The following is a 12,143-nucleotide window of genomic DNA, read 5'->3' as shown; positions in this document are numbered from 1 at the left end:
GAGGGGTGAAGGTAGGGAATTGACGATACTACCCATGCACCCATCCAAATTTATGCTATCTGTCAACTATGATGTTTCACGTTAAGCTGCTCATATAACTCCTGAAATGTTGGCCAAAAATAGGCTTAAACTTATGAAGATTTGCTTTTAATAAAGTAAAAACGAAGCAGCAGCATCACCATCAACGGTGTAAAAAGAACAAACCAAAGTTATAGGGTTAATATCGTCATTTGACTAGAGCAAAAAGCCCGTAACGAAAAACAAACCAAATAACTTTGGTGATTAAAGAGATGTTATTATCCGTTGAGGTTTGTCAATGAGTGTTGGCACAAGTGGTTGAGATTCAGAAATTTGAGTTTGTAAGACTAAGTTCGAATCCCACCATTGTCACTCATGGTGAACAGTCTGTAAAGTCCTATGTAAATCTCAATTTGGTCTTAGGTATTTCATGACCCTGGTGGAGGAGCCACTCATGACCTAAACATTTTAGTGTACCAAAAAAAATTATCCGTTGAGGTATCAAATTTGAGCACCACATATGTAAGGATATATAAATATTCATTTTTGAATTATTAAGAATCTTTAAACACATACTACCATATATTACTATTTCATAAAAAACATCACTTGCTATTTTTTAAAATTCTAAAATGTGATTATAAGGTAATATATATTTAAAATCTTTTTTAATTATTAATAATATACACATATTGCAGACGTAGCTGCTCGAGCCTAAAATCGTTAAAATAAATAATATTTTACTATTGGAATCACTTAATAGATTCAATATCACTTATGGGCTATTTGTTTGGCTCTGAATCTCAGACTGTTTGTTTCTCACCTCTGAATGATTCAGTGCTGACTGATTCAACAAAACAATATTGAATGATTCAACACAGAAGTATATTTTGAATGATTTAACACATGAGTACATTTTGAATGATTCAGAGTCATTATCAAACAGTATGTCATATTCAGAGCTAATTCATACAAAATCTCTAAATCATTCAACATTTGAATCATTCAGTGCTTAATCATTTTGAAATAATCAAACAATCCCTTAATCTTAATAAAAAAATAAATGTCTAAATTATATCTCGAAAAACGTTTTAATAACTAAAATAAAAAAATATTAAACACCTATTTTTAATAAAAAATTATTTAACCAAATCGTTTTTAAGTAAAATTTATACACTTATTTTTATATTAAACGTGTCATTTATTATTTATTTATTTAATTAATGATCCTGCTGAAAAATCTATTAAAAATATAGATTTTTTTATTAAAAAATATTTATTAATTGATATTTATGGATGGAGCAATAGAATACAACTCGGATTCGTATGTATATACAATTTAATGATAGGAATTAAAGTGTTTTAGAAGAGGGATGGTGTTTCTAAATGTGCCCCTAGGGAGTATAGGTAGGCATAATTTGTGATGTGACCCTATTTTCTAGATTATAATTGTGTACAACAGTGAGATGGAGAAGACCCAGTAGCCCTGTAGAGATTGCACCCAAAAATTAAAAGATGACGGCCAAAATATGATTATTACCAACACTTTCCGAAATAGAAATTAAAGGTGTCGAAAATTAATTCGGTGACAGTAAATGAAAAAAGCAGAGTTTTTGATGATGATGAAGAAGAGGAAGGAGAAGAGAAGTGGGTGGAACCAATCCATTAGCATCGTTGCAAATCTTGTGACGGCCCTTGCCCACCGTCATTTTGGGAAGCCACAACCCTTCCTCTAGCCGGAAAACTCCCATGATTGTCCCTTTGCAGAAACATGCAAAGTTCCGGTTTCTCTTCTCTTCTCTTCATCATTCACATGATCCACCATATCCATCATCCATCATCATGCAACATTAAATCCTTACAGAACTCATCATTGTTGTGTCAGACCAGAGAGCCATGTCCCCTTCCCCACACCATAACTCTTCTTCTCTATATATATCCTTCACATCTTCCTTCCATCCACTTTGTCCCTCCACTTCCTTTTTCCTCTTTGTTTTCAACTGCTGCTACTAGCTGTTACAATAACCCAGATTTCAGCTTCCTCAGCCAAAGGTGATCTTCTTTGAAAAGGGTAAAGTGGGCTGAGGCCCCCACTTCTTTCTCTCTGGACTTGTTATTTTCTTCCTTTCACCAACAAAGGGTACATATTGTCATTCCTAATGGGGCACTTGTTTTCCAAGCCTGTTTCATCTCATTTTGAGGAATGTTCTTAATATCAAGTTTCTCCCTTGGATTCTACAACATTTTTGTTACTTTGTCTTTTTTTTTTTTTGCCATAATCGACCTTTATCCCTTTCTTTCACGTTTGGGCAGCCGAAAGAGTGTTGGGACAGATGTTGGTCTATTAAAATGCTAGGGCTACTACAAAACTTAGTACTCACACATGCCCCTGTTTCTCCTGTGTCTGTAGTTGTTGCTGGTTTCTTAGGATAACCACCATTATTTACCATTTTGCTTGATTGAATAATGTTTGATATCATGCATACAAACTATTAATGTATTTCTGCCATTATTTTGCTTGGGACTTTGGGTTTTAAAATAATATAAAGATACTGTGTTCCATGTGTAGTGTAATGATTTATACAGCAATAAAGAAGATGACTAGGGATACAGTTTGTTTTCCCTTTTTTTTAAATGGTATCTGATAAATATCAGGTTTTTGTTTTGGAGTTTGCAGGCAGAGAAAGAGGGTGATGGAAAGGCTGAACTCAAATCTGTACCTTCAGAACTGTTACATAATGAAAGAGAATGAGAGGCTGAGGAAGAAAGCACAGGTTCTGAACCAGGAGAATCAAGCCCTTTTGTCTGAGCTCAAACAGAAACTCTCCAAGGCCAAAAATTCAGCACCCAATTTACCTGACCTTAATCTCAGCTCCACTTCTAACCCCAATGCTCCTAATCCTAGCAAACCCTGATCCACACCAGGAGTAGACATCATGACCCCACCTTGTTATCTCATTTTGTTCTTTATTTAGAAAAATATGTAAAACCATAGCTGAATTGTAGTGGTGGTAGCTTCGTTCACTAGTTTCTTTTTCAATCAGGCTCATATTTCATGGGGTGGAGGGAGTTAAAAGACATGGATTTGTGAAGGCTGTATCTGCTAGAAAAATTAAACGAATATAATGTTGTCATAGTTTTAGTTTTACAAGCTTTTTTCCAATTGGATGAACAAGATTCATACTTTAATGTTATAAACATATTAATTCAATTGGATAAAAGACATGGATTGTGAAACACAAACAGGGTATGATGGGTGACTTTCTGTTTATAACATTTAAGAATGACTGACAAAATCTAACTACAGAGTTATGGTAATAATGATTATAAACCTATACTACAATTATTTTAGATTATTTTTCAACAAAATATTAAGAATGACAAAATAAGAAAGGAAAACAATATGAACGTTTTGAAATAGTTGAGAATTATCTTTAAATAGTTATTATTTTATATTTAATTCAGATTAATAAAAAATATTGTAATACAATATTTTTTCCTTTCATGTAATTTTAAAGTCTTAGCTTTTGTCTGTTTATATGGTATGTTTGTTCTTCTCCTTTTATGGTATGACTTTGTCATTAATTATAATAATTTGGTGTTTGTATTACATTTATCATAGTATTTTTTGATCTAGAAAGATCGATGATTATGATATTTTGTCGATACATTCAGAATCGTTCACAGAGTAATTTGTTACATTGGTTCTTTCAATATTCACACCTTTATTAGTATTGTGTCTAGGCTATAATAGAAACATGAAAATTATTGATAATTACTAGATACTTTGGAAAATAAAGCATGTAAAGGAAATATTTTTATTTTATTTTCATTTGTCTTTTGGATTTCATGTTGAGATTGTATTTCCTTTGTTGTAACTTATCATTTTATTTAATAAAAAATAATTTTATTTAGAAAAACATCGTAATCCAATAGAGATACAAAGTCTAATTAAATGATAATAATTACAATTCTAATAAAGACAAGGCTTGATATAAAAATATGTGTTCAAACTATATCTTTTTTTTATTTATGTGCATAAATTATTTTTTCGGTCAATCCACGTGCTTAATGTTACAAACGTTACCATTTCACATAAAAAATCATTAACACGTACTAACTTATTGCTAATAGTAGCAATTTTTTGTTAAAATGGTGTGAATGTCATTACCTCCAAATTCTTAGATATTACACAATTTGTCACTTTAGATAAAAATATCCCTAGAATAATAAATTATTTTCACATTAATAATTCTCAATTTTATTCTTCGTACTTTACTCAATGTTATAAAGATGATAATAATAATAATAATATAAAAAAGTTTGTTTTAATAAAATATTAATAAATTTGTGTAGTTAAAATTATTTATATTTTTAATATTTAATATATTAACAATTTATAATTATATATGGTGAAAATTGTATTATTGTAAAATATGTAATCATTTACTAATATTATATTTCATATTATATTATACTTTATATAAATAAATATGATACTTATGAAAATTATTTAAAAATATAAGTTGGATATACTAATTATATTAATTATATGCTAAATGTATTTTTCTCAAAATTTAAATAGTCTAACAATTAAAATATTTCTATGAATTTTCATTTAAATATTTATAAATTAATATTAAAATTTAACTTGTTGAAGAAAACATATACCACATGGATAATTTGATAAGATATGCATCTAAGTAATCTTATATTTCTCAAACCAAACATTGTAATCTTATATTTCTATTAAACAAATCAAACATGATAATACTATATTCTCAGAGTAATGTTACCTTCCTATAATCTTATCTCAAATTTGATCTGACATTCTGTGAACTAAATGGCAGGGCAATATAAACCAAGTAAGTCAAAATAAAGATACTACAAATACTTAAGTCTAGAAATAAATAAGGTATACTTTGATAATGTGGTATTGAACCCCCTTGCGAATGTTGTCACTCTAATTCGATCACAAAAATCTATAAATTTAAATATACATAAATAATTCTAAACGTTAAATTTACGAAGATCAGTGATACATAACTACTTTACTATATAACTTTAAATATATGAATTTGAACAGACAAGCATAAATAATAACTTTAATCATAAATCTATAAGTAATACTCTAGCATGGCATTATTGCAAGGTTTTTATTAATAATTAAGTCAAACAATATATGTCTTCTATAACTATAAGATCGTATAAAATAATACTACCGTTTAATCCAATCAACACATCTATTCCATACATTGGAAATAAAATATTTTTCAAATATTTATATTAATAATATAACAATACATAATAGAGGGCATTTCATAATATCAAGGTATAATATAAAAACAATATCTTCTATAAAATTAACAAAAGTATTTAAAATTTAATGTTAAATAACATTTAAACCCATTACTTCTTTTCTAAAATAGTAATCTTTTTATACATATACATATACATATACATATACATATACATGTACATGTACATACATTCATAGAAAAAAATCAACTCATTAAGTTACCTTAATTGTTAAAGAAAATATTATTTTTATTTTGAGATCTTAAATTCAAACAATTATATTTATAAGATATGTACATATTTAATAATTATGAAAAATATAAAAAAATTAATATTATAATCAATTTATACTATTAAAAAATTTATATTAATTTAAAGAAAAAGAAAAGATCATGAGATAAGAAAGGGAGGCTTTTCATTGAGATAGTGTATGAAAAGAGAGTGATGGGAGGATCTAATCAAAGGTAATGTCAAAAGATAGAGTCAATGAAGGTTGATTAGAGTTGAACTTAAACCCACAATATCAACTCAGTCTCTTCAGCTTGGGTGATTCTGGTTGACCGTCAGCCCTATAAAAACAAAGAGCACGTCTTATCAAACTCTAATGCCCCTACTGAGTCTATGGGCTTTGCCCACTGAGCCAACCAAACTCTGTCCAACAACTCAGCTTAGTCAATTTGGGAACTCAAGGGAGAATACTTGTGTATGATGACTCGAATCTCCTTATAAGACCCACTGGAGGATTGGCTGACGACACTCGGTGCCCCCCAATATCCACAATCAAAACATGTTTTGAATATAAGCCTGTCATTTTATATGTCTCCATGATTTTCATTTTTTTAAATGTCCAAATACTCTTACTTTTGGTTAAATTAAAATTAATTTATTTTTAAATTAAAAATTATTATTTAAGAATTAGAAAAACAATAAAAATATAAATTATATGATAATAAAATAGTTTTTTAAAATTTAATGACACCAACTAAATTTTTTAAAATGCTTTATGACTTGTGGATTTGTCTTACGATGATTTCATATTATGATGTTTTAAATAGAATTGTTTTTAGTAGCGAATGTTTCAGTGTTTAATATGATATACTAAATCTAATCGAGTTTACTGCGTTATATACACTTTTTATAAAAATAAATAAATAAATTAAATATAATGGTGAATTTTAATTTCTTTTATATAATTAATTAATGTAACTATTCATCCTCCATTGGAATTAATTAATAATTACACTATATACATTTTTCATAAAAAATAGAATGGATCATATATGGTGATTAATTTCTTGTCTTTAATGAGATTAATTAACAATTACAATATATACACTTTTTATGAAAAAATCGAATAGATTATATATGACGTTGAATTTTGATTTTTTATGTAATTAATTAATTAACACAGCTATTTAGTCTATGTTAAAAAGATTTTTTTTATTAATTTAAGGCGATTACAAGTAGTATATGTTCTAAATATTCTCAATCATTTGAAAATGAAAGTTCAAACACTTTTGTAATTTTTTGTGCTCAAACCTGATACCTCTAGGAATAACGACAATCCTTTTAATTAATGAGGTAGCTTAGTTCGTGCTATTAAAAAGATTAATTAATGTAACTAGAATATATATAATTTTAATAATAATATAAGTTAAATATTATTTTTCAGTAATATAATAACTTCCTATTCTGGCTTAGTAGTTAGGTATTGGGCCCTTTGTTCTAAAGTTTCCTTTGTTAAAACTATCTCACTTGTAATTTTATTTTCTTCATTTTCCCATCTATAAGATTATATTAATTTACAAAAAATAATAATAAAATATTATACATATTGATATTATATTAAATTATAAATTTAAAATAAATAAAGACGAATTCAATATTAAATAAAAAATATTTAGAGACTAAACAAAACAAAACAAAAACTCATTTATCATTTTCCTTAAACTCAGCCACATTTTTTTACCAAAAGTATTACATGAAGTCAATGGCGGATCCACAATATGCTTAGGTAGCCATATTCAAATCTGAATTTTCTTCGTATAGTTACCTATTTTACTGATGTTATCTTGTGCTCACCCTAAAATTTTTATTTATGTTCACCTGATACAAACAAATTTGTATTGTTAATATACGTGTATCTGTCCTAAAAAATGTTTTTAGATTCCTCATTGCATGAAGTGATTTTTGTTCATCGAATTTTTAACGATGCTAAAAATTTGGGATGAAATGCGTAATGGAACTAAATGTTAGGGGGGAAGGGAAAAACATTAGGGGACAAATCGATAAAACAAATATAATTTAGGGGAGAAATGATTCATTAAACCAAATTTAAAAAGTTAGTTGAATTTAATAACACTAGCAAACTGAAATGCACCACTAATATGATACACTGAATTTAATAACACTATTAACTATGAATTTCATTCTAAATTAATTCTTAAACTTTTGAACATTCTTTTTTCATCCTCAAACTATGATCATCATTCTAATTAATCCCCAAACTTCTAAATCTTTCAATTTATAACTTGACCTAACGATTTTATTAACAAAGAATGCGATTAGTATATTCATAAAGTTCATGATGAAATTGAAACATTAAAAAGTTTTGGTACCAATTTAGAATGATGGTCATAGTTTGAAGATAAAAATAAAATGTTCAAATGTTTGAGGATTAATTTAGAATGATAGTCATAATTTAGGGATGGAATTGAAATATTTAAAAGTTTAAGGAATAATTTAAAATAAAAGTCATGATTTGAGGATATGTGACGCAATTAACTCTTATAAAGTGTAAAATTTTAAAACTTAGGGATCTCAACTTCAATTTTCATGACGTATAAATTATGTGTTTTCTTTAAATTTATTTTTGAGTTTAAATTAGATATAAATATATTTCGAACATCAACTCAATTATATATTATAATGATTTATTCTAGTGATAATCGTTTCAGGGTGTACTGAACGTAATTTTAGTGGGTAACAATAGGAAAATTTGCTTTATTTTATTACATTTTCCCTATGGTTTATTGTTTCATACAAATAATAAAGCTGTAACGTAGGATTAAACATCAAAGTTTACAAACAGGAAGAGACGATAGGCTTGTGAACCAAACTGAATCTGAAGCAACTGTAGCACTATCGTCGTTCCTATGCCAATTCCACAGAGCATGTGTCGCGTTCACCATTTCAAGTTGGGCGTGCCCGAAGCTTGCTTCCCTGAACACTGATGTTTCAGGTTTCGGATCCATATACCTATACAAATCATAAAAAAATATATGTATCAATCTCAATCATGTCACTTCATTTTAGATTCAATAATCCGAAAACCCGACTCACTTGTTAGCTAGACCTTCGCGGTTTCCGCCGTCGCCGATCGTGATGTAGACCGGACCACAATCATCAGCTTTTCCGTTATAAACTCGAGTCTACACATAGACACAAAGACGCAATATAAGCAAACTTGAGTACATGGAAGAAGATGACGATGATGATGAAGAAGAAAATGGAAGCTTACGAAGCGTTCATAAGCATGAACATGGCCGGCCAGAACGATATCGACTTGAGCTTTATAAAGCAATGGTTCCATGTATGTCTTCATAAGATCTGCTGCAGACTCCCCTTGGTGAGCAGTATTGGTATTGTACCATGGTGCATGGACTATGACAATGATCCATGGAGTTTTCCCCCTGTCAATCTTCCCCAAGTCAGCTTGCAGCCATTTGAATTGATCGGAAGCGGGATCGAAATTGGTGTAAGAGCCGAGCATGATAACATGGACACCGGCCGCGTCGAAAGAGTAGTACAAGTTGGAAGTGGATCCGCTTTGCTCAAACGGCATATGCCATCGCGCGTTGTAGGCCGTGAAGGGGGTCTTATGGACGAGAGGCATCCTTTCGACTTCGTGGTTGCCTTGCGTAACCATCCAGGGCCGTTGACTAGCCAGAGGCTCGACCAGGCGGCCGAATGAATCCCATAGAGGTTGCATCAGATCAGCATATGCCAAGTCTCCTGGCAGTAACAACATGTCGTGATTCAATTGTCCTATGTGTTGGAGAGTTGAATTTGTCCAATCTGTCTGCCCAAGATCACCTTGTATACATACATACATACATACATACATACAGACACATTTACTAGTTACATTCAGGTTCTACTAAAAAGAACAGAACTAAGGAACTTAAAACTCTGACATACCAGCAACAGCGAATTTGATCGGGAGTTGAGCTGGTGGAGTTTTGAAACTAAATTCGCGGGATGAATCCGAGCTGCATCGGTAGTAATAGATGGTGTTCGGATTCAACGGACCAATGACGGCATCGTGAATCTCACCGGATTTGTAGAAAAGATAACGATAGGAAGATGAAGTGCCAGAAGCAGAGTTGGTGTAACTCTTTGGAGATGTACCGTAATCTACTACTGCTGGAGCCGAGCTTTGCGTAATCCAAGATATCCTCATTTGATCAGCACCAACTACGGATATATGCACCTACAACAGTCAAATATCAATTAAAAAAAGGGGTTAATCATAATCATTGAATTAAGGGTAAATTACACAAATGGTCCCTAAACTCTATGATATTGCTTTGTTCAGTCCCTTAACTATTAAAAGTTACAAAATGTTCCCTCAACTATTGGGAGTTACTTTGTTTAGTCCCCCGATTATTAAAAGTTACAAAATCATCACTCGACTATTTATTATGTTCCTAACTTATCATTTTTCGTTAAAAAAATTAACGATCATTTGAGCTGGACGGTAACATGCTGACTGAGATATGATAGTCGTTTGAGATTATGGGATTAGATTTTATCATATCTCGGTCGACAGGTTAACGTTCAACTCAGAATACCTTAAAATTTTTAACGGAAAAAAACGAGTTTATAACATGATGAATAGTTAAGGGATCATTTGTATACTTTACCCTTGAATTAATTACACTAGCACAGCTTAAACAAATTGTACATGTTATTTACTAATATTAGTCCAAATTATAAGTAATCCTCTAATAATTAGTACACAACAAGAAATTCCAACCCATGAAAATTTAAGGAATATTGCCTAACAATCCCAAGTCCTCACTCAAAAGCAACCTTGCACTATTCTCTTATTAACGTTTTATTTTTTTGGAGTTAAGCGCATCATGCATCCTCAAATTATATCTCAAATTTAAAATTAATCTCTAGATTTTGAAATATTTTAAATTAGTCTCTGAATTGTCAATATCATTTTAAAAAAGTCATTATGTTAGTTTAATAAATTATTTGAGCATTAAATATCAACTTAGATATGTTATAAAAATATATTCAAAACATGTATATCGAATTTAAACTTTGTTCATCATTGTATGAATAACTTGGATCTTATGCGTTACAAAATAATTTGTTAACTTTGTTTTTTATTATGTTTCTATGATTGGATGGAGGTATATTTGAGTTAAAAAAAGGTATATTTTACTATTGCTTAAGTAGGTCTCGAGTTCGAGTCATTGTGTATGCATAAAATCTTCGCTGGGAGACTACCCACCAAAGTCAGATGTACGATCCGGGTTAGTCCGGATTAATCAACGAAAACATATTTTAAGGCTAAAATATATACCGAAAGGATTCAATCAGGGGTTGGCAAGTCACGTTTTTAACGCAATTGCACCCCATAATTTTAGCTCATTTACTGAATTCAACGTATTAAACTAAAACAATAATAATGAACAAGAAACAAGGTAACTGAGATTAACAACAAAAACAATTTTATTTTCTTTTAAACATCCAATTTTCATCTTCTTTTTCAATGAAACAATGTAAAAAAAAATAATCACACACAAAATTAAAACGATTACCTGTTGAGGAGTAGATGAGGAAAATCCTTTGGTTGAAGAATGGAAATGTGCTTGCCAGCAGGAGGACGATCATAGGAAACAACAGAGCCAATGAATCCGGCAAAGGCCATAGCTAATACAAAAACCAGAACCTGCACTTTAATAACAGCCATGGCCAGCAGGACGATGTTGATGATGTAGAAGAAGATTGCAGGAAGCTAGCATAAATGGTTTTATTTTTTTGGTTTGGTTGTTTCCTCGTATCGAATAGATATTTTGGGTTCTGCAAATGTTTATATAACATCACAAGTTACTTACAAGACGACAATGGAGGTTTCAACTTAAAAGATGGAAACCAATCAGGATTTTGATATACACATGGGACAAGAAAGGTAAGACAAGTGTAAATATATATATATATATATATATATATATATATATATGCATTTATGTACAAATTATATCTTATGGAATATATCATCTATATTGGCATTATATAGAATTATATGTTACTCCTGATACATGATATATTTGGTAATTTATTTAGTGGAGCAGTATCATTTTTGTTATTTCCTTGATTTGCAAAGCTTCTGTTGATTGATAGCGGTAACTTCTTGAAAGATAACAGCTATCTCAATCAAAGCTTATAACTGCAGTCCTAAAATCAAATAACAATATAACTCAAAAATTGAATTCAAAGTCGCACAAATATAAGTCAAAGATAGTGATAAATTTAATTTGATTAGAAATAAAAAAAATATTTTCTTTTATCACAAAAATAGGTTTTAGCAGCGTTTTTTTAGTCTATAGCAGCGCTTTTAAATGCCGCTAAAAACTTTCTCGGCGTATGTATAAATGCCGCAAGAAGTTCCGTTAAAACTAACGCCACAATAGATAGAGGTGTTTGTGAACAAAAACGCAGCAAAAGGTCAAGCTCTATAGTGGCGTTTTTAAGAGAAACGCCACTAATTAGCTTGTCTTTAGTGGCGTTTGTTTTGTTAAACGCCGTTA

At 30.1% G+C, this 12,143-nt stretch overlaps 1 protein-coding gene across 1 annotated transcript; it reads right to left on the bottom strand.

The window, feature by feature from the left end:
• Positions 1-8,323: 8,323 nt before the first annotated feature.
• Positions 8,324-11,380, bottom strand: LOC120180847 (probable purple acid phosphatase 20). Its single transcript, XM_039186137.1, is given in 6 exon segments — positions 8,324-8,574; positions 8,659-8,747; positions 8,837-9,411; positions 9,517-9,808; positions 11,154-11,176; positions 11,179-11,380. Coding segments are annotated over 6 exon segments (1,290 nt in total). The 5' UTR covers positions 11,306-11,380; the 3' UTR covers positions 8,324-8,390.
• Between the last annotated feature and the right edge of the window lie 763 nt (positions 11,381-12,143).

This window comes from Hibiscus syriacus, unplaced genomic scaffold, assembly GCF_006381635.1.
Source record: "Hibiscus syriacus cultivar Baekdansim isolate YM2019G1 unplaced genomic scaffold, ASM638163v2 tig00112503_pilon, whole genome shotgun sequence".
Lineage (NCBI taxonomy): Eukaryota > Viridiplantae > Streptophyta > Magnoliopsida > Malvales > Malvaceae > Hibiscus > Hibiscus syriacus.
Note: the sequence above shows the minus strand (reverse complement) of the source record. Positions and strands in the feature narration are given on the sequence as shown.